General features: G+C 55.9%; 12 protein-coding genes and 3 non-coding genes across 15 annotated transcripts; 9 read left to right on the top strand and 6 right to left on the bottom strand.

The window, feature by feature from the left end:
- Positions 1-333: 333 nt before the first annotated feature.
- AGOS_AgSNR67 lies at positions 334-410 on the top strand. Its single transcript, NR_149412.1, has one exon. It is a non-coding gene; the product is annotated as an AgSNR67 (small nuclear RNA).
- Positions 411-506: 96 nt separating this feature from the next.
- Positions 507-537, bottom strand: AGOS_AgSNR53. The gene has a single exon (NR_149398.1). It is a non-coding gene; the product is annotated as an AgSNR53 (small nuclear RNA).
- A 170-nt stretch (positions 538-707) lies between these two features.
- On the top strand, positions 708-1,853 carry ERD1 (Erd1p; the record flags this gene model as incomplete). Its single annotated transcript, NM_208022.1, has 1 exon — positions 708-1,853. The coding sequence occupies one exon, from the start codon at positions 708-710 to the stop codon at positions 1,851-1,853; it is 1,146 nt and encodes a 381-aa protein (NP_982669.1).
- Positions 1,854-1,912: 59 nt separating this feature from the next.
- On the bottom strand, positions 1,913-2,698 carry RRP17 (rRNA-processing protein RRP17; the record flags this gene model as incomplete). The annotated part of the gene is made up of 1 exon (NM_208021.1): positions 1,913-2,698. One exon carries the CDS (start codon positions 2,696-2,698, stop codon positions 1,913-1,915), a length of 786 nt encoding a protein of 261 aa, NP_982668.1.
- Positions 2,699-2,900: 202 nt separating this feature from the next.
- On the top strand, positions 2,901-4,058 carry DFM1 (Dfm1p; the record flags this gene model as incomplete). The annotated part of the gene is made up of 1 exon (NM_208020.1): positions 2,901-4,058. One exon carries the CDS (start codon positions 2,901-2,903, stop codon positions 4,056-4,058), a length of 1,158 nt encoding a protein of 385 aa, NP_982667.1.
- Positions 4,059-4,347: 289 nt separating this feature from the next.
- CAT2 (carnitine O-acetyltransferase CAT2) lies at positions 4,348-6,300 on the top strand (the record flags this gene model as incomplete). The annotated part of the gene is made up of 1 exon (NM_208019.1): positions 4,348-6,300. One exon carries the CDS (start codon positions 4,348-4,350, stop codon positions 6,298-6,300), a length of 1,953 nt encoding a protein of 650 aa, NP_982666.1.
- An 83-nt stretch (positions 6,301-6,383) lies between these two features.
- Positions 6,384-6,457, bottom strand: AGOS_t0023. The gene has a single exon. It is a non-coding gene; the product is annotated as a tRNA-Val (tRNA).
- Positions 6,458-6,630: 173 nt separating this feature from the next.
- Positions 6,631-7,407, top strand: VPS71 (Vps71p; the record flags this gene model as incomplete). Its single annotated transcript, NM_208018.1, has 1 exon — positions 6,631-7,407. One exon carries the CDS (start codon positions 6,631-6,633, stop codon positions 7,405-7,407), a length of 777 nt encoding a protein of 258 aa, NP_982665.1.
- Positions 7,408-7,693: 286 nt separating this feature from the next.
- Positions 7,694-8,446, top strand: STE14 (protein-S-isoprenylcysteine carboxyl O-methyltransferase; the record flags this gene model as incomplete). Its single annotated transcript, NM_208017.1, has 1 exon — positions 7,694-8,446. One exon carries the CDS (start codon positions 7,694-7,696, stop codon positions 8,444-8,446), a length of 753 nt encoding a protein of 250 aa, NP_982664.1.
- Positions 8,447-8,690: 244 nt separating this feature from the next.
- Positions 8,691-11,384, bottom strand: AGOS_AAR121W (AAR121Wp; the record flags this gene model as incomplete). Its single annotated transcript, NM_208016.1, has 1 exon — positions 8,691-11,384. One exon carries the CDS (start codon positions 11,382-11,384, stop codon positions 8,691-8,693), a length of 2,694 nt encoding a protein of 897 aa, NP_982663.1.
- A 506-nt stretch (positions 11,385-11,890) lies between these two features.
- Positions 11,891-12,538, top strand: ADE8 (phosphoribosylglycinamide formyltransferase; the record flags this gene model as incomplete). Its single annotated transcript, NM_208015.2, has 1 exon — positions 11,891-12,538. One exon carries the CDS (start codon positions 11,891-11,893, stop codon positions 12,536-12,538), a length of 648 nt encoding a protein of 215 aa, NP_982662.2.
- A 58-nt stretch (positions 12,539-12,596) lies between these two features.
- On the bottom strand, positions 12,597-13,376 carry PUP1 (proteasome core particle subunit beta 2; the record flags this gene model as incomplete). Its single annotated transcript, NM_208014.1, has 1 exon — positions 12,597-13,376. The coding sequence occupies one exon, from the start codon at positions 13,374-13,376 to the stop codon at positions 12,597-12,599; it is 780 nt and encodes a 259-aa protein (NP_982661.1).
- A 156-nt stretch (positions 13,377-13,532) lies between these two features.
- On the top strand, positions 13,533-17,129 carry TRS120 (TRAPPII-specific subunit TRS120; the record flags this gene model as incomplete). The annotated part of the gene is made up of 1 exon (NM_208013.1): positions 13,533-17,129. One exon carries the CDS (start codon positions 13,533-13,535, stop codon positions 17,127-17,129), a length of 3,597 nt encoding a protein of 1,198 aa, NP_982660.1.
- A 153-nt stretch (positions 17,130-17,282) lies between these two features.
- PET123 (mitochondrial 37S ribosomal protein PET123) lies at positions 17,283-18,173 on the top strand (the record flags this gene model as incomplete). Its single annotated transcript, NM_208012.1, has 1 exon — positions 17,283-18,173. One exon carries the CDS (start codon positions 17,283-17,285, stop codon positions 18,171-18,173), a length of 891 nt encoding a protein of 296 aa, NP_982659.1.
- Positions 18,174-18,181: 8 nt separating this feature from the next.
- SME1 (mRNA splicing protein SME1) lies at positions 18,182-18,475 on the bottom strand (the record flags this gene model as incomplete). The annotated part of the gene is made up of 1 exon (NM_208011.1): positions 18,182-18,475. One exon carries the CDS (start codon positions 18,473-18,475, stop codon positions 18,182-18,184), a length of 294 nt encoding a protein of 97 aa, NP_982658.1.
- Positions 18,476-18,681: the final 206 nt, after the last annotated feature.

Genomic DNA, 18,681 nt, shown 5'->3' with positions numbered 1-18,681 from the left:
GCATCACGTGATCCAAAGGCTGCGCGAGCACACGCGCACTGGTAGTCGGTTGCCGCCGTCACGCCAGCCCCTTTGCGGCTCCTTCAGCCCTGCAGGCTCACCTTTAGCATCTGGTTGTGCCCTAACCGCTCTCGGCGGTTGAACGCCACCCACACACCACCAGACGTGTATATAAGGCGGCGCTCTGCGAAAAATAGTGTAACCGCCTTGCCCACCACAACCCACATTGGCTGCCCAGCTCCTGGCGGGTGGCCCGGCGAACAGGAGTTCGACGGAACGTGACTAAGCCTCCATGGGTGGAGGCGTGCAGGAGGTACCTAGAGGACGCTTAGGTGATGACAGTTGTCGCCCCAAACGGATTCGCAAAATGAACGATTCGACTACAATGCCAAACACACTGAAAATTCTGATTCTTAGCGTCTTCTACTACAGTGTTCTGCACTTTTGCACGAATGTCACGTTTAATACTTGTATCTGTAGTGTAGTAGCGCGCTAGTGTTTTGCGAGATGAGCATACCATGCTAATCATGACGTGCTGCGCGGCCTGGCCGGGCAGCTGGATTACACCAATATGTACTGATCAAGACACTGCGCGTGGGTGTTCCACCCGGGCGCGGCCCTTCGTAGCGTTTCTGGGACGCGCTGTGATTTGTCAAAAAACGTCGATCCTGGCCAACTAACAACGTGTGCGGAGCTGCAAGCTGGCGATGCCTGGGACGAAGGGTGCGGAGGGCGGATCTCCATTGCCGGTCGATATCTGGTCGGTGTTACTGCTGGCTCCGCAGCATGTGGTTCTACTGGCACTAGTAGGTTTGTGGCTTTGGTACTGGGAATTGGCGGTGCTGAGCAAGAAGATTGATCTGTCGCGCGTGATACTGTGCAATGAGCCGTACGACATCCGGCCACAGCCTAGCTCGCTGAGGATACTGCAGAGCACGAGGTCGTGCGTGGCCAGGATCACTAAGATAGTTGTGCCGATGTATATCGGGGCTTCGTATGTGGCATACAGGGCGGCGCTAGGCGCGGAGCTGCCGTGGTGGCAGGTGCTGGCGGCGAATACGGCGGCGCTGGTGCAGCTCGCGGCGCTGGTGTGGGTGATTCTGCGCTCGTCGCGGATGGTGCGGCGCTGCGTGGCGCGCATGCTGCTCGGCGGGGGCATCGAGGGCAAGCCGTTGCGCACGAACTACATTCTGCTGGCGGACACACTGACCTCGTATGGCAAGCCGCTGATGGACTTCACGGCGTACCTGGTGCTCCTGTTTCGGACGCCGCTGGCGGATCCGCTCGCGGTGCGGGATCTGCCTTCGAACGCCGCGCTGCACATCGACCTGGTTGTCGGCGCGATCCCATCTGTGATTCGGCTGGTCCAGTGCTTGCGCGAGTACCGCCGCAAAGAGGACGCGTGGGCTGCGCGCAGAGCCAGCCTGTTCAACGCGCTCAAGTACTCGTCGCAGCTGCCGATCCTGGTGCACGCGCTGCTGAGCCGCAGCGGCGCGGCACACGGCGGCCAGCGCTGGGTCAGGTGGGCCATGCTGCTGAACAGCGTGTATAGTTTCTGGTGGGACGTCACAATGGACTGGAAGCTCGGCCTGTTCAACTTCAGCTCGGCGGGCATGGAGCGCGACGAGGTGCTACGCCACCGCAGGCTCTACAGCGTTAAGTACTACTACGGCGCGGTGCTGTACGATTTTGTCATGAAGTTCATGTGGCTCTGGGAGCTGCACGTCGGGCGCGCGCTGTTCCGGAGAGACCTCAACCCCGTGTGGCTACATCTGCTAGAGGTGATCCGCAGGTGGATCTGGACATTCTTCAAAATCGAAGCAGAGTACTTTTCTGCTAATGCCAAAAAATGAGCCAAGCGGGCCCCGCCTGCCTCAGTCTGTCTACATTTATAAACTGTTACGTGCCTAAGTTACTTCCTTCTCTTGTTCGACGTGGCCTTCCTCTGGTTGGTCCGCCGCTCGGCCTTTGTCAGGTAGCGGAACTTCTTCTTTTTCTGCTTGGGCTTGTCCGCCACGCCCAGGAACTCCGCGTACTTCTTAGCCCGGTCTATGCTGTCGTCGAGAACCTTCTCCGAGCGCTCCAGCGCGACGTTGTTCATTCGCGCCAGGTACGCGAAGTTGTCGTTGGGCTCCAGCGTCTCAATTTCCACCGTCGCATCGTCGTACACATCCTGGTGTCGCTTGAGGATCGGCCGTACCCCTTCCTCGCTGTCCGAGAACCCGTGCCACGAGTCCTCCTCGCCCGCATCGCCGTCGCTATCCAGACTGCCCGCCATCGCCGCCCGCGCGCTCTCCAGCTGCTGCTCCATCTCACTGCGCCGCTGCTCGCGCTGCTTTCGCCGCTCCTCCACGCGCGCCAGTCGCTCCTGCTCCTTGGCAAACTCCTGCGCCTTCTTCTGCCGCTCGAGCTTGCGCTTGTGGAAGCCCGTAAGGTACTCCAGGCGCGAGTCCTTGTCGAACACCACCTCCGTCGCCCCGTGTGTCCGAGCCGCCTTCTGCTTATACTTCTGCCCCCTGGACAGGATCTGCCGGTTCTTGCGCTCCATAGTCAAGCTCCTAATAGACGCTGGCACCTTCTCTAGTCGATGTTCCAGCCTGGCTGCCCGAGATGAGATGGCATCGCCAGCGCCAATGTAGAAAATTTTCATGTCGAGGGATACGCTGCTACATCCACCTAGGCGATAGTCGCACACCATTCTCGTAGCATCGCACGCACGGCGCACACGGGAGACGTCCGAGCTCTGCACGGCGCCGCGGGAGTTGCCCCAGCCGCAGACCGCAGGTCTCTGCGCATCTCATGGGTTCGTACAAGGTAATCTGCACTTCCGCGCGATCGTTGGACTAATTTTCAGAAGCCTGCAGCCATTCCAGATCCCCCCCCCTCCTCCGTAACTACGTATGCCCTCAATGACTTCCACGGTTCACAGCAACGGCGGGATAGGCCGCTTTCTGAGTGAAATTCCGTTGGTCACGCGCGGGTTGCTGCTGGCGCTTTTGCTTTGGTGTTTCAACGCCTTCATGCGGTTCTCGCAGCTACAAGTGCTGGTGTTCGCGTGGAACTTTCGGCGTCACGACTACGAATTCTGGCGCCTGTACGGCCGCTTCATCGCTGTCAACTCCAATTCCGCGGCGGCGCTGCTGGCGCTGTACCAGATCTACCGCAATTCCAGCAGCCTTGAATTGGACTACTTCCAGGCCAACCCTGTGGACTACGCCTTCTACCTTGCCTTCTGCACCACTACATGCGCCGCGCTGACCGCCGCGTGCCATGCGCTGCTGGGCATTGAGCCCGGCAGCCTGTTCCCCGCGCTCGACGGCATGCTGCTGTACACGTGGGCGCTGCTCAACGCGAACGTGACCGTCAACTACATCGTGTTCAACATACGCGGTAAGTACCTGCCGCTGCTGAACTTATTTGTGCATATGCTCGGTGGCGAGCCATCGGGCGTGTTGATCATACTGCTTGGCTATGCTGCGGCCTACATCTACTGCTGCCTAGAGACGCGCACGGCCGGGCCGCTCTACGGCAAGCTCGCCGGCCTCCCGCACTACGGCTACCCGACGCTCCGCGACTCCCACTTCCGTGGCTCTGCGCTGCTTGCACCGCTCATCGCGACCCAGTCGGGCGGCCCGCCGTCTGCCGCTGCCGCCGTGTCAGGCAACTTCAGGGGAAAGGGCCGCCGGCTTCACGACGGCAAGGCCGTCGCAGCGCCGCGCCATGCCGCCCGCGCTGCGGGCACCGGCGCGGTCGTGCCGCTGACCTCCACCAGCGCGCTTGCCGCCGCGCTTGCAGGGCCTGGCTTGGCCGTCATAGACTTCTACGCCGTGTGGTGCGGGCCCTGCAAGCAGCTGGCGCCCCTGCTGGACCAGTACGCCGCCAAGCACACCGCCGTGCGCTTCTACAAGATCGACGTCGACCGCTTCCCTGGCGTCGCCGCCACCCACGAGGTGCATGCGATGCCCACGGTGCTCTTCTTCCGTGCGGGAAAGGAGGTCGCCCGCGTCCAGGGCGCGAACCCATCCGCGATCAGGGCCGCGCTACAGTCCTACTCATAACCCCTTGCGCTCTGTACCGATACATATAGTCCAATTACGTGTATTGCTCGTCGTGAGAGACTGTTCGGAGTTTATCGTGGCAGCCGCCCGCCATTGGAGTCACCCCCGTGATCATCACGGCGGGACCACGCGAGGTCGGACGGTGAACGGCAAGCTAGGCCCGACAACCGCGCGGGCCAGCGGAACTGGCGCTCGCGCCTGGTTTGTGTGGCCGTGCGCGGGCGCGCAGGATATATAAGCGGCTGGGCTGAGCGGGCGCACAAAGATAGTGGGGCTGTTGGCAGCGCACATGATACGTTGCAGACAAGCACAGGTGATCTTGAGGCGGAGCATGGCGACGAGGGCGTTTGCATTTGAGACTGGAAACGGCGAGCAGTACGTGGCTCGCGAGGCCAACCAGCACTACCAGCAGCAGCGCCCCGGGTTCAAGGGCGTGACGTTTGCGCAGCAGGGGAAGTTGCCGTCACTGCCGGTGCCGGCACTGGGTGAGACGCTGCAGCGGTACCTCCAGAGTGTGGAGCCGTTGTGCGGTAGCCAGGAGGAGCTGGCGCGGCAGCGCGAGCTGTGCGCCGAGTTTGAGGCGGGGGCGGGCCAGGAGCTACACGCGCGGCTGGAGGCGTTTGCGCGGGACAAGCGCAACTGGATGAGTGAGTTCTGGGACAACCAGTCGTACCTGGAGTACAACGACCCGATTGTACCGTACGTGTCATACTTCTACGGGCACCGGCCGCTGGCGGGCCCGCAGCGGGTGCTGGAGCAGGACCACCTGGTGAAGGCGACGGCGCTGGTGAGCGCGGTGGTGAAGTTCATCGAGGTGCTGAAGGACGAGGCGTTGCCGGCGGAGCAGGTGCGAGGCGCGCCCTTCTGCATGAACAGCTTCAACCTGATGTTCAACACGTCGCGGCTGCCGGGCAAGGGCCGCGACAGCAACGTGTTCTACTCTCTGTACGAGAACGACTTCATCACAGTGGCCTACCGCGGGCAGTTCTACAAGGTGGTGACGCACGAGGGCGGGCGGCCGCTAGGGCCGGGCGCGATTTGGCAGCAGCTGTACGACGTGGTGAACAAGGCGGCAGTGGGCAAGGGCGCCGGCGACCACGCTGGCGTGGGCCTGTTGACGACGCTACCTCGTGACGAGTGGTACGTGGCACACAGGCACTTGGAGGTGAACGCAGTGTCCAGGGCCTCGCTGGAGACGATCCACAGGTCGTCCTTCCTGCTTGCGCTAGACACGGACCAGCACCCTATTTCGCTCGAGGACAAGGCGCACAACAACTGGCACGGTGACGGCGTGAACCGCTTCAACGACAAGGCGCTGCAGTTCTTTGTGTGCGGCAACGGCGTGTCGGGGTTCCTCGCGGAGCACTCCAAGATGGACGGCACCCCTACTCTCTTCTTGAACCAGTATGTGATGTCCGAGCTCAGCCGCCTGGACGCTGCGGACTTTATCAACCAGATCAAGACCACCGCACCAGGGAGCAACTACCAGCCAAAGCACCTGCCTTTTGTGGTGACCCCTGCGCTGCAGGAGATGATCAGGGATGCGGAGGGACAGTTCCGCGACGTTATCGGCGAGCACGACCTACGCGTCTGGAACTATGTCAAGTACGGCAAGAAAGCTATTAAGGCCTTCGGCTTCTCGCCAGACGCATATATTCAACAGATCATCCAGCTAGCCATCTACAAGTATGTGGGCAGACAATTGCCAACCTACGAGGCTGGGTCGACCAGAAAGTTCTTCAAGGGTAGGACCGAAGCGGGCCGCGGCGTTTCTCCGGCCTCCGCCAAGTTTGTGAAGACTTGGCAGTCGCCGGAAGCATCTCCAAGTGAGAAGATTGCTGCTCTACGTGAGTCTGCTAAGAACCATTCGTCGCTGCTAAAGATGGCGGCGGACGGCCAGGGTGTTGACCGCCACTTCTTCGGTATGAAGAACATGTTGCGTGATGGCGAGGAGCATCCTGCACTCTTCCGCGACCCGCTGTTCCAGCACTCCTGCACGTGGTATGTGTCTACCAGTCAGCTATCTTCGGAGTACTTCGAGGGATACGGCTGGTCGCAGGTGAACGAAAATGGCTTTGGTCTGGCGTACATGATCAACAATGACTGGTTACACATCAACATTGTTACAAAGCCTAAGAAGTCGGGCTATAGTGTGCACGAGCTTCACTACTACTTGACCGAAGCAGCAAACGAGATGTACGAGTTGCTATCGAACGAGACCAAGGTTAGCTCGAAGTTGTAAACTCGACGTTGCCCTGTAATTAGTGGTCGATATATCATGATATAAGCAGTTTAGTAACATGTCTTTAGCGGAAAGCAAAAAATTGATTTCGCCCAGGATCGAACTGGGGACGTTCTGCGTGTTAAGCAGATGCCATAACCGACTAGACCACGAAACCAACTATGTAATATTTTTATGCAACATTAGCCTTAACCACGAGGCAGGCGCACGTGCCAAAGCCCGGTGCTTACTTCCGTGAGAAGCAGAATAGTTAGCCAGATGTACACCAGCCATCGCACCGGGGTAGATAACCGGGTCCTATCAAACTCATAGCCAACTACATGCCAGAAGATGGGGTTCGTCGAGGAGATTAACTTAAAGACTTACGACCCAGATGTATACTTCACTAGCATACATGCCCGCACCTCTTCAGCTAGGAACCGCATACCGAAGTCGCTCTCAACCGGCTCAGAAACGAACCGGCCAAACCGTCGCGTAAACTACTCGCTTGCAGACCTAGAAAACAGAATATACAACCAGCGGGGGAGTTCGCAGGGAGCTGACGATACAGACAAGGCAGATTCGTACAGCGCAGAGCGGTACACCCAGGCTGAACTGCTGAAGTCCAACAAACGTTTCATGGAACTGGACACCGAAAATTTCGGAGATGCCCGAGACGTGCCTTACTTAATGAGCGCGCTCACGGGCATAAACAAGGACCGCATTGACCAGGCTGCCACGGGTATCTCCGGGGGCGCTGTTCCCACCCAGTCGTCGTCCAACCGAGCCCGCAACAAATTTGAGCTCCCCAAAAACATGCAAATGATGTACCGATGCACCAGGCCGCCTATACCGAAAAGAAAGAATACCAATCGGATCGTGGCTCTCAAGAAGACCTTGTCCTCAAGAAGACCCCTTAGCAGCTACCTGGATGCCCTCGATCATGTGAACAGAAGCATAATCTACAACAACGTGTACAATAAAAAGTTCACGAAGGTTCTCCCGGTCGTGACCGTGTGCTCTATTTGTGGTGGTTATCGGAGCCTCTCAAGTTGCGTCAAGTGTATGGACAAGATATGCAGCCTGAAATGTTATACTCTGCATAACGAAACACGGTGCTCGAGCTGACAGCTGGCAGCCACTATTTACCCTCCATGAAGCCACAGATGGCTGGCCATGGAAAGCAATGATGAGCAGCCCATGGACGGCGCCCAACTGGCTGCTGCTCATCGAGCACGGTGCGAAGCTGCCCTTACCGCAGCTCGTATCCTGTGACCATTGCAGGCAAAACTGAAACTTCGTGTGGGAACAGCGCATAAAGTGAGAAATGTTGCTTTGATCAAGTTTCGAGTTCCTGGTTTGCTCCAACCGCTTGCATTAACCATTCGCGAGAGCCTGTGCATATATCCACAAAATGACTACCGGGAATGGCGCTGCATCGCATGAGGAAGAGCCTCTTGTGATCGATGGTGCTGTCTATCCCGACATCGTGAAGAACCCACTAGATGAAATATCGTGCACCTCTTATGTCCTCGGGATATTATTTGGTGCATCTGTGGCGCTGTTGCCAATAGCCAGATTCTGGAACTTTAATTTGTACGTTGCAGCGTTGTGCGCATTCCATTTCCTCGAGTTTTACATCACGGCAAGATACAATCCCGGGAAGGTGGAGGTGGGCTCCTTTGTGCTCAGGAACGGCAAAAGCTACTTCCTGGCGCAAGCCCTCTCGGTATGTGAAGTCTGGTTAGAGTTATGGCTGTTCCCAAATTGGAAGAACACCTGGAGAAGCACAGGCCACACGGCTTGCGTGGTGGTAGGCATTGTGCTGCTGCTCTTCGGACAGTACGTAAGGTCACAGGCCATGGTTACAGCTGGCCAGTCTTTTTCCCACCTGATAAAGACTACCAAGGAACCTGACCATGTGCTTGTCACTACTGGAATCTACCGAATTTCGCGGCATCCATCGTACCTCGGGTACTTTTGGTGGACCTTGGGAACGCAATTGGTGCTATTAAATCCGGTTACTTTCGTGGTATTTGCTATAATACTATGTAAGTATTTCAGTGACCGGATCAGATATGAGGAACATTACCTATTGCAATTCTTTGGCAAAGTGTATGTGTCCTACAGGGAGAGTACCGGTGTGTATATCCCCTTCATTCCTTAGGGTGCTCGTTGAGCTTTTAAAGCATCTACGGTTCGCGTTGTAGTATGTTCACATTTCCATGCCTACGTAGTACTGCTTATCGCCATCGCTCTATCCGACGGCCTCAACAGCTGCTCTGATAGACTCTAATGTTACAATATTATATTAAAAATTAACATGAAATCAATGTGGTAAACTATGATTACTGCAGCGTTCGAGCTTTCCAATGATGGCCAGGAAATCCCAGGTGTTAACCGAAAACACCTCAATCGCCATGATTTGTACAAGCATTATTTGTGTCACCTTTCGCAGCGCCATCAGAAGTTGATAATAGTCTTTTCTTTGGCACCACGCTAGAATACTTCCTAGGAATAAAAGGCGACACTGGTGGCTTTTTGTTTCTTGGATTAGTTGATGGATATGCCTTAGAGTGGTCCTGGCGAGTGGGATAATATCCAGATGGCGCATCATCTACAGGCGGCGAAGGAGAAATAAGCGGTCGATGAATTGAGGGAAGCGGTGGCAGTATAGGAGGGCGTGTGTTAGAAGAGATTGTCGAAACAGACACTACTGGCTCCGTATGATGACTAGGCGACATAATTCTTGCGCTAGATTCATCGGATGCGCGCGAAGCTGATTGCGGCTGTTCGACTGATTCTTGGGAGACATCTCCCGTGGGTCCACGTTGTGTGTTCCTTGTGTTTGTACCAACAACGCTCGCAGGTGCAACAGTTGTACCTGGACTAGTGTTCTTAGAAGGTTCGTTTGGAGGGGCAGTCGAATGGAAAGCGTTGGAATGTAATCTATATTGGCTCTGATCATGCGAATTGCTCCTTCGGGAGTTTTCGGCCGGTGAAACACCCGCCAAGTTACCCGATGCCTGCCCTGTATTACCGCCAAAGAGTAAAGACTGATCACCGTTTAATTCTAACCGCGGGTTCTCATGGATCGATGTACCATGTGTTAAACGGTTGTCTGGAGTTCTTGATTGATTACTAAGTGGAGCAGAGCCTAAGATATTTGGGATGCTAGCCCTTTTTTGTGCTCCATTAAAACTCGAAGAGGAATTGGAAGGCCGATGTACATCTCCAGTTTTCGAGCTCAGGTTGGAAAGCGTGGCATCATGCTGCGAATTCAAATGGCCACTTGGATTATAGTCCGTCAGTACACGATGAAGATTGGTGGCGGGCATGTCTCGAGGAAGTCTTGTGATTGTCGATATGCCGTTGTCTTGTAAAGTGTGGTTCAGCGTAGTTACAGGATGGTTTGAAAGCGATCCTGAACCAGTCGAAAGAACACCGGCAGATCGCGAGGGCAGAGAAATTACTCTTGCTGAGCCTTCAGTAGAAATTGTCCGATCCAATGGTGCGTTACCACCGTTAGATGATATTGAGCGTTCGTTTGGACTGAAAGAAGATGTCTGTTCTACAGCCAGAGGTACCGAACTAGCCCTGCTTACCTTCCCATTTAACAGGCTATCGGGTGTTCTACTTTGCTTCTGTGGAGAAGTGTGACTGTTAGAATGTGATTGGGGGTGATTTTTCAGTTTAGCGAGCTCTTCTGCTAATGACACATCATCGTCTTCATCATCACTATCCAGAGAGATAACAATAGGGTCATTTGCTGCCTTTTTAGTTGACATCTCCTCATCAAGTATTACCTGATCTATATCCTCGTCCTTTATATTGGTTTGTGCAGGCTGTTCAGTGTCAGTTGATTTTCCTGGTCGATTTTCAGGTTCCTCTTCCTTCGCTACCCATGAACCATCACTATTAATTACCACTTGTTCCACATTTTCATTAGAAGATTTTATGATATCATCCACATAGTCACAGACAGCTAAATCTTTAATTTCAATCTGTTTCTGGCAAACGGGGCATTGCCACGTAGGGATCTGCATTTGAGAGAGAATAAAGGACATAGCATCGAAGCATTGTAAATGATCGCAACGGACGGATTTGACAGGGTATTTCATCCGTGAATATGAAATAGGGCATTGCAAGGTCATAATAGTAGAGGTCGTCATCAAATCGTCATCTTCATCTTCGCTTAAAATTTTTTTAATGTATGCAAGAGTTGCAGGCTTCACGATCTTAGGCCGCGCTAGCACCCCTTCCAGTATCTTCTCGGGGGTATTCATCGTCACGATGTATAGATATACCAAAAAGTCTTCCTTCGTAAATGCATATACCAATTGCAAATAGTTCTCAGCATTGTGCTTGACAAAAGGTGTCAAGTCAGCAGGCTTGGCTGTCCCAATCTTGTTCTTCAACCCCCGAACATTATCCTTAATCATGTTATCATTTAGCTTTATTTCATTAGGATGCGGAAACTGGATATGCACGCGATTTCCCTGGCTTACAGGGCCACAGAAAAGTAGTAGCTTCGTGTCTTTGCTATCAAGTATGAATTTCGACTCAGTTTCGCTTAGCCTGAACTTCATATTGCAAGTCCCACGCCCTGGTGATTTGGCCGCCATCTTCGGCGAACCCGATACCATACGCTTTAAGTTATAAAACGGACTTGGATAGAACACACTTGACGGCGATCCTTTGCGACCCACCGCCCGTGCTGTCTGATGCTGGTCACCGGATTCATCGTGCGGGGCCCCATCCACCGAGTCCGATGGGAACAGACTGCTTGGTGGCGCATGACCCGTGGCCACCGGATGTGTAAACGCACCGGTCCTCAGCGCCTGCAAAATCGACTCGTATGTCGGTAGTACGTCCCCCACCTTAGACTTTTGTATCAACGCCATGATGGCTTTCGGCCTGAAGGGATCAACGTGGTTGGGTCGCAGAGAGTTCTCCACATATTCTTTGATGCGTGCTTGGAGATCCGCCTTGCGTCCTGACAGCGGCAGCCCTATCGACCTGCATACTGCCTTGAGCTCCGGCACACGCAACAACGACATCTCATGACACGTCTGTTGTATGTCATACTTTATCGGCGTGCTCATGACTGACTCCAAAGGTCCAAGCACCAAACTATCGAATTTGCCCTTGTCCCTCTCCTTTCCGCGCTATTAGCTCGCTGTCGGCGATGCAGTTACACCTTTATCACGCCTATTTGATTTGTACTCTTGCCGACTGGAGTAGCTTCTACAGAACCAAAATCCAGTAGATGATGTGCGCATTTGTAACCGCATTTCTGGTCGACGATAAATACGTCTACCATGATAAATTCGGTCACGTGGTAAATAGGAGTGGTTGTATACCGTCCCATCGAACGGGGCCATCGCTGAACTAGCTGCTCGAGCATTGCGTTTTGATAGGCCATGGGGGCTTAGCGGGCTGGTGCATCCTTCTGCTAGTCATCCTCTTTGCTTGGAACGGGCTACATGGGCACGCGCTTACGTCATCTGGCAGTTATAGTGAAAGAATTTTAGACTGAAGGACAGTGCATTAGTAGCGACGAGGACCACCCTTCTGCGCTGCAACGGTTTAAAACGGCATTGTGTTTCTAATGAGCGGTCCGAAAGTGACAGTCCTGATTTCGGGCTCTGGGTCAAACCTGCAGGCTCTGCTGGATGCACAGCGCCAGGGCAAGCTACCGGTCGAGTTCGTGCGAGTCATCTCATCCAGTGCCAAGGCGTATGGCCTGACACGGGCAGCGCAGCACGACATTCCCGCGACGGTGCACTCGCTATACAAGTACAATGCTGGGATTGAGAAGGAGCAGACCGCAGAACGGGCTGCGGCGCGCCGGCGCTTCGAGGAAGATCTCGCCAGCCTAGTACTGCAGGACGGGCCAGACCTAGTGGTTTGCGCCGGATGGCTGCTGATCCTCGGGCCAACCTTCCTGCAGCGCGTGCGCGGCGTCCCCATCATCAACCTGCATCCAGCGCTGCCGGGCGCCTTCGACGGCACCACCCACGCCATCGAGCTCGCTTGGAATAAGTGCCAGCAGGACGGCGCGCCACTGCGCGCAGGCTGCATGGTGCACTATGTGATCGAGCAGGTCGACAAAGGCACGCCGCTCGTGGTCAAGGAGCTGGAGATCGTACCGGGCGCAGAGACGCTCGACGAGTACGAGCAGCGCGTGCACCGGACCGAGCATGTCGCCATCGTCGAGGGCGTCGCCGCGGCGCTGCGCGCGCAGGGCAAGCTGTAAGCGGACCGGGATGCAATTACCGTACGTACCTAGAACTATATAATGTACACCTGGTGGACTACGCAGCCGTGTCCACGATCTCCTCGTCGTAGATCTGCAGCGTGCTCTCACGCAGCACCGCGGTCGTGCCGCGCGCAAACTTGTACGAGTTCTGCTTCGCCTCCCGCGTGTTCGGCGTAATGTAGTTGCGGAACAGCTCCGCGTCCTTGCCCACCTCCATCACACACAGGTCCACGTTCGACCCGGACCCCAGGTCGTTCCAGATGCCCGCCTCGATCGCCGCCGCCGCCAGCGCCATCGCGTCTGCGCGCCCCATGCCCTCGCGCCACTGCGCCTCCAGCACCGCCATCGCGGCCAGCGACCCCGACCCCAGGCTCTGGTACTGCCCCACGTCTGTCGACCCGTGCGCGTGCACCGAGAACAGGTGCGCCCCCGTTGGGTCCACCCCCGCCACGATCAGGTACGCCCCGATGTGCCCCTGGTACTTGAACAGATGCTGCTTCAACTTCTGCAGCGCAGACACCACCCGCGGCTCCCGCCCCGTGTACAGCGAGTGCAGCTCCAGGTTCGACCCGATCAGCCATGTCACCGCCTCTGTGTCCGCCGCTGTCCCCGCTCCCGCGCACCAGATGCGCGGCGCAATCCGGTGCAGCTTCTCGCAGTTCTTGTTGGCCACGATCGGGCCCTGTGTGGACCGCGTGTCTGCCGCGATCACCACGCCGCCCTCGAACTTCACCCCTACGATAGTCGTCCCCGTCGACGTCGCCCGAGGCTGCTTGTGAGATGTGCTGGCCAAGTGCTGATTGCGTTGGTAGTTGTCAAACGATAAGCCCGCCATTATACCTCTATTCCTGTGGTCTCTAGACAGCCTTTAGCCCTCAGTTCTTGGGTGGCAAATGGGTTGTTTACTGGGAAAGCGACTTCGCTTTTGGTCTTTCTAGCGCGAACACGTATAGTAAGTTGTTACAGTGACACATACAGCTACAGAAGAGAAATGGAAGGCGTATGCGGCCCGGCACGGGTGCGGGTGCTGGTGGTACCGGCAAGCGATGGGTGGCGGCGCGGGGAGTTTCTAGGGTACGTTGAGCGGCTGCGCGAGAGCCCAGAGGTGCGACTGGTGGACATTACGCCGATAGCAGACTCGATGTTCAACCCGCAAGGGTTTCCGCAGGGCAAACTGCTGTTCGAGATTGAGGTGGAGGCCAAGGATGAAAGCTCGATGCTGTTTCTGTACGACTTCGAGCCCTACCGCAAGACGTTTGTGGTGGTCGGGCTGTGCCAGGGAACGGCGGGGGCGGAGGCGGCCGGACGGCTGGCGAAGCTGGAAGCGAAGTTCCCGCACTGCATTGGGCACTGCCTGATCTACCAGACTGCGGGGGCGGCGAACGAGCGGGTGCTGGGGTTCGGCGCGTCGTCGGAGACGCTGATGTGCGACGTGGGGCGGTGTTTTCTGCGGGCGCTGCACACGTACTACCTGTCGTACAAGCATGTGACGCTGCGATCGCCGGGCGCGGTGGGGGGCAACGCGGTGCTGAAGACGACGTTTATGTGCCGGCCGGCGGGGCCGAACGCGAAGCGGCTGTCCGCGACGCTGGAGAACGGCACGGGCAGCAAGAAGGGGTCGCTGAAGGGCGCGAAGGTGGCGGCGCCGGACCGGTCGCAGCAGCGTGCGAAGGGGCGGCAGCTGAAGATCCTGGCCAACTTCCAGCTGTTGGCCGGACAGTACATGAGCGCGCTGGCGAACTTCTCCGAGGCCGCACACACGGCGCACAAGGTGCGGGACCACTTGTGGCTGGGCAGCGCGCTGGAGGGCGTGTTCATCTCGATGATCCTACTATCGTACCTGGCGGTGCCGTTCCAGATCCCGGCTGTGGTCGTGCAGCTGTGCCCGCCGAAGTCATATGTAGTCGCCTCCGCCTCGTCGTCGCAGCGCAGCTCGAGCTCGTCGATCAGCGGCAGCCCGAACTCCGGGGCAAACGGCGCCTTTCAGTCGCCGCGGCCGTCGATGAGCGGGCCGAACGCGCCGGTGCTGCACTCGAACGAGGTGCTGCTGGGTAATCTGCTGAAGTGTCTGAACGAGCGTGTTCTACACTATTACGAGCTGTCTCTGACCCAGAGCGTTGAGTACACGCCGCAGGTCGTCTATTGCCAGTCGCTGCTCCGCATGCTGCAGTTCATGTCGGAGTGTCACAAGAGCAACTCGCTGGGTGAGCCTGCCCTGAGATCAATGGTGCTCGGGGTCACACATGAGCCTGAGGCTCCCGCCGACACCATGGAGCCGATTCTTTTCTCAAAGATGGAGATTTACCAACTCTCCAATCGTTTTTTTGAGCTGCAGCTGAAGGACCTCGATCTCATTACACAGGTTAGATTTTACATCACACTAGCGTCTGTTTACGGAAACCTATCGCTGGAGAGGAAGCGTGCTTTCGTACTGCGCATTTTATTCGTATCTCTGCTCCCGAACATTGAAGCACTTCCGTGGCGTGATGAGTACGATAATTTGATGGAGGAGCTGCTGCGGACCTACGGCATCGCGTCCTGGGAGCCAGAGAACAAAATACAAGACGCACTTTCAGTTCATTGGGTCACCCTGCAGAAAAACGTTCTCATCTTACTCATTAACATAGTGAAGAAGGCTGGAAGAGCACGGAAGGTCCTCAAGTTTTCCCGGTGGGCAATCACTAGGTACAGCCATATTCTCACGCATACCGAGCAGACTCGCTTATTCAAAGACTTCCTACTACCTGCTGCGCAACAACACCCCGAAGAATTTGAATACTGTGATCCTTTCCTCCTGCGGAATATCTCATTGTTGAAGCTCGAGCACCATAGGCAGGTACCCACGGTAGAACACCTCGAAATTGCCTCTAATTCAGAGAATAAAGGAGAAATATTCAACCCTTTCAAATACAATGATGTTGCGGCACCAGAGGCGTCGAATGATGATATAGAAAACTTTATGGTTTCCGAAAGAGCGGAATTTATATGCTCATTCCAAAACCCATTCAACTACGATCTGGACATTACCTCCCTTTCGCTATGTCAGGAAGACGTAAAGTACTTGAGAATCTGTGGAAACCAAGTTTCCAGCGAAGCGCCATTCATTGTTAAGGCGCACAGCATGCGGGCGCTTCATCTCACCGTGGAATTTCTGCAGGATACCCCAGGTCACAAACTGCGGGCGCTGAATATAGGCTTGTTCAAGCTACCTGCCAGGAAATACCCCATTTGTAACTCGGAACAAAAATCGGTGTTCGCTTCTAGCAGAGCAGTTTTGGGGGAATGCAAGCTCGTGATAATCGAAGACCAGCCTCAGCTGGATTTCCTCTCCTCTGATCTTCCACGTGCATCGTGTATGCTGCTGACAGGTGTGAAGAAACGCTTACAATGTAAAGTGCACAATACGTCGCTCTCCAAGACAGCCAACTACTTTCGCTTCTGCATAAACACAAATGTAAGCTCGCAGCTGAAGGATGACTACTGGCGTACGATCGCCGCGGACGACCTATACGATATGGAGTTGCAGTTGGAGCAGCTAAAAGAAAAATGCATCAAGGTCACGAACTTTCCAGACGAAATTAAACCTAATGAAGTGGTCCTATTCGATCTCGAGATCGACAGCACCTGTGCGCCGCTGCACCTAGATCACTTTGATCTAGTTATCAACTATGGTAACAACCACAGCGGAAACAACGCCGTTTATGTCAGAAAGTTAGTCATACCTTTCAACGTTACCCTTAAGAGGAGTGTGGAGGTCACAAACATGGAAATAGTTCAAATACACGAAGAATTGCCCAGCACAGTGGATGTTGATTGGATTAACTACATCAGAGCACAGATGCGCGAGCAACAGCTGTCATTTTCTGCCTTTGCGCTGATGCTGCTCGACATTAGAAATTCTTGGACCAGCAAGGTCGTTCTAGAACTGGGATACGACGATTTCAGTGCCTCTCCACACGAGATTGGCTCCTGTCAGACTATCCGCATCATAGTACCGATCAAAAAGCTCCGCGGCAACTCGGACCTCAGTGATCGGCCGATCCCGTCCATCGTTCGCGGCCGCCAGTTCGTCCACAGCGGGCTCTCTGACGACCAACTGCACGACCTCCAGACCCACTTCTGGTGCCGTGAGCACCTCTTGTCGAAGCTTCACTGCACCTGGAAGGGAAGTTCGTTCGCCGGTACGGTCAACTTCCGTCTATTCATGCCGAAACTGTCCAACAACGCGATCGCTGTCATGTACCGTAGCAAAAAGACGCCATACACGTTGGAATTACGCACGTCCGATCCCCATGTCTCTGTCTGCGAAGAGGTCACCATAACGGCAACTATAGACGCATCCCTCGAGCACGACAGCACTTCGACTGTCTTTGTACAGTTCCAGTTTTTCGAACGACGGACCGGCAAGCAAATACCCAATTCGAACAAGCAACTGCTGTACAACGGAACGCTGATGAATTCAATCGATCTGCGCACTCAGCAGGAGCTAACTCTCAAGGTCCTGCCCATTGAATCCGGGGATTACGAGTTTCATGGCTCGATCGTGGGCACTGACGCTGCAGCGTACTCGCTTGTCCACGTGACCTGATCACCTAATCAAGTCCGTTTTGAAAAATTTTTAGATGTGGGTACCGAACCTCATCTGAGCAGGGTGATAGTAAGTAAGATACATAGCATCTAGGGACCACCCTCTGCCGACCTGCAGGACGTTCTCAGTCTCCATAACGCATAATACAGCATCATGGGCAAGGTAATTGCCAAGTTTGGCTTCAAAAGCGGTATCCTCCCCAAGCCAAGGCCAATCCTAAAGCACCCCACAGTTAACATGACAGCAAAGGTGCAGGAGGCGCTAGCCCCCAAGCCCAAGGGCCCCAGCGGCGTTGGCTATGCAGACAATATTGCGCACCCGGCCGGGTCCCGCAGGGAGCCGGAACCCGTGAAATTCATCGACGTTGAGCAGATGATCAAGGCCACCGTGCCGGAGCCGCAGCAGGCGCGCCAGCCGGCGAGCGAGCAGCAGGCCGCCAAGAACCGCATTGCGGCGATGCGCCGTGAATACCTGTCGGATGCCTTCCGCGCAGAGGAGCGCCGCTTGTTGCGGCAGGAAGAGCTGCTGCGGCAGCGCCAGCAGCTGCTCGAGGAAGAGAGCCAGCGCCAGCTCGCCGAGGCCACCCGCGAGCGCGCTAGCGACCTCACCATCCCCACGCTTGAGGAGCTCGTCAACGAGCCGCTCATGCGCCAGCGCACGCCCGAGGAGCAGAAGCTCGTCGACATGAAGCGCAAGCACAACCGCGAGGTCCTCGCGCTCCGCATACAGGAGCGCCGCATGGCCCAGCTCGTCTCGCTCTACCACGCCGCCGAGGAGTACATCGTCACCGAGCCTCAGCTGCTGCGCCACATCGACGAGGTCTTCTCCTCCGAAAACGCGCATACGCTCAAGAACCGCCCGCTCGTCAGCGCCTCCGGCCGCGAGAACGAAAACGAGCGCGCCGTGCTGGACACCCTGTTCGGCACCGTCGCTGCAGGCCGCTTCGACGGCCTCCCCGCCGTCCGCGACTTCCTCGCCGGCGAGCAGCGTGCTGCCGCCAGCGCTCCGGCCCCGGACTCTGCCAGCCAGCCTCCTGTAAATTAAACTACGTACTATACACCCTCCTCCTCCGCCGCCGTAATCAGCGTGATGTTGTCCCCCTTCAGCAGGATCCGCCCCAGCCGCGTGCTGCGGCCCACCTGCTCCTCCCCGCTCTTCTCGTCCACCGGCACCTCCACCGCCTCGTCCACCACCACGTTCATGAACTCGTCGAACCCGCTGATTCTCCCCTTGATGCGCATCTGCGTCTGTTGGAACAGCCAGAATGTTACTGTCGTCTGCTGCTGCAGGTAGTTATATATACAGTTTATTGGCGGCATCATGGGCTTCTGCTGCTTTCCGGACATCTCTGCAGACAATCGCACGCTGGCTCAACACACCTTTGGCTTCACACCTTGAATCTTAGTCTGCTTGGTAGTTGGTTTTCTCGAGAACATCCACAGAACTTTTCATATTTCAGCTACTGACACTGCTAGCGCACACACCAGAGCATACAATCTCCCGGTCGCTCCCCCGATGATCAACCAGGCAGGAACTATCGACAGTAGACGGC

This window comes from Eremothecium gossypii, chromosome I (assembly GCF_000091025.4).
Source record: "Eremothecium gossypii ATCC 10895 chromosome I, complete sequence".
NCBI classification, from domain to species: Eukaryota; Fungi; Ascomycota; class Saccharomycetes; order Saccharomycetales; family Saccharomycetaceae; genus Eremothecium; species Eremothecium gossypii.
Note: the sequence above shows the minus strand (reverse complement) of the source record. Positions and strands in the feature narration are given on the sequence as shown.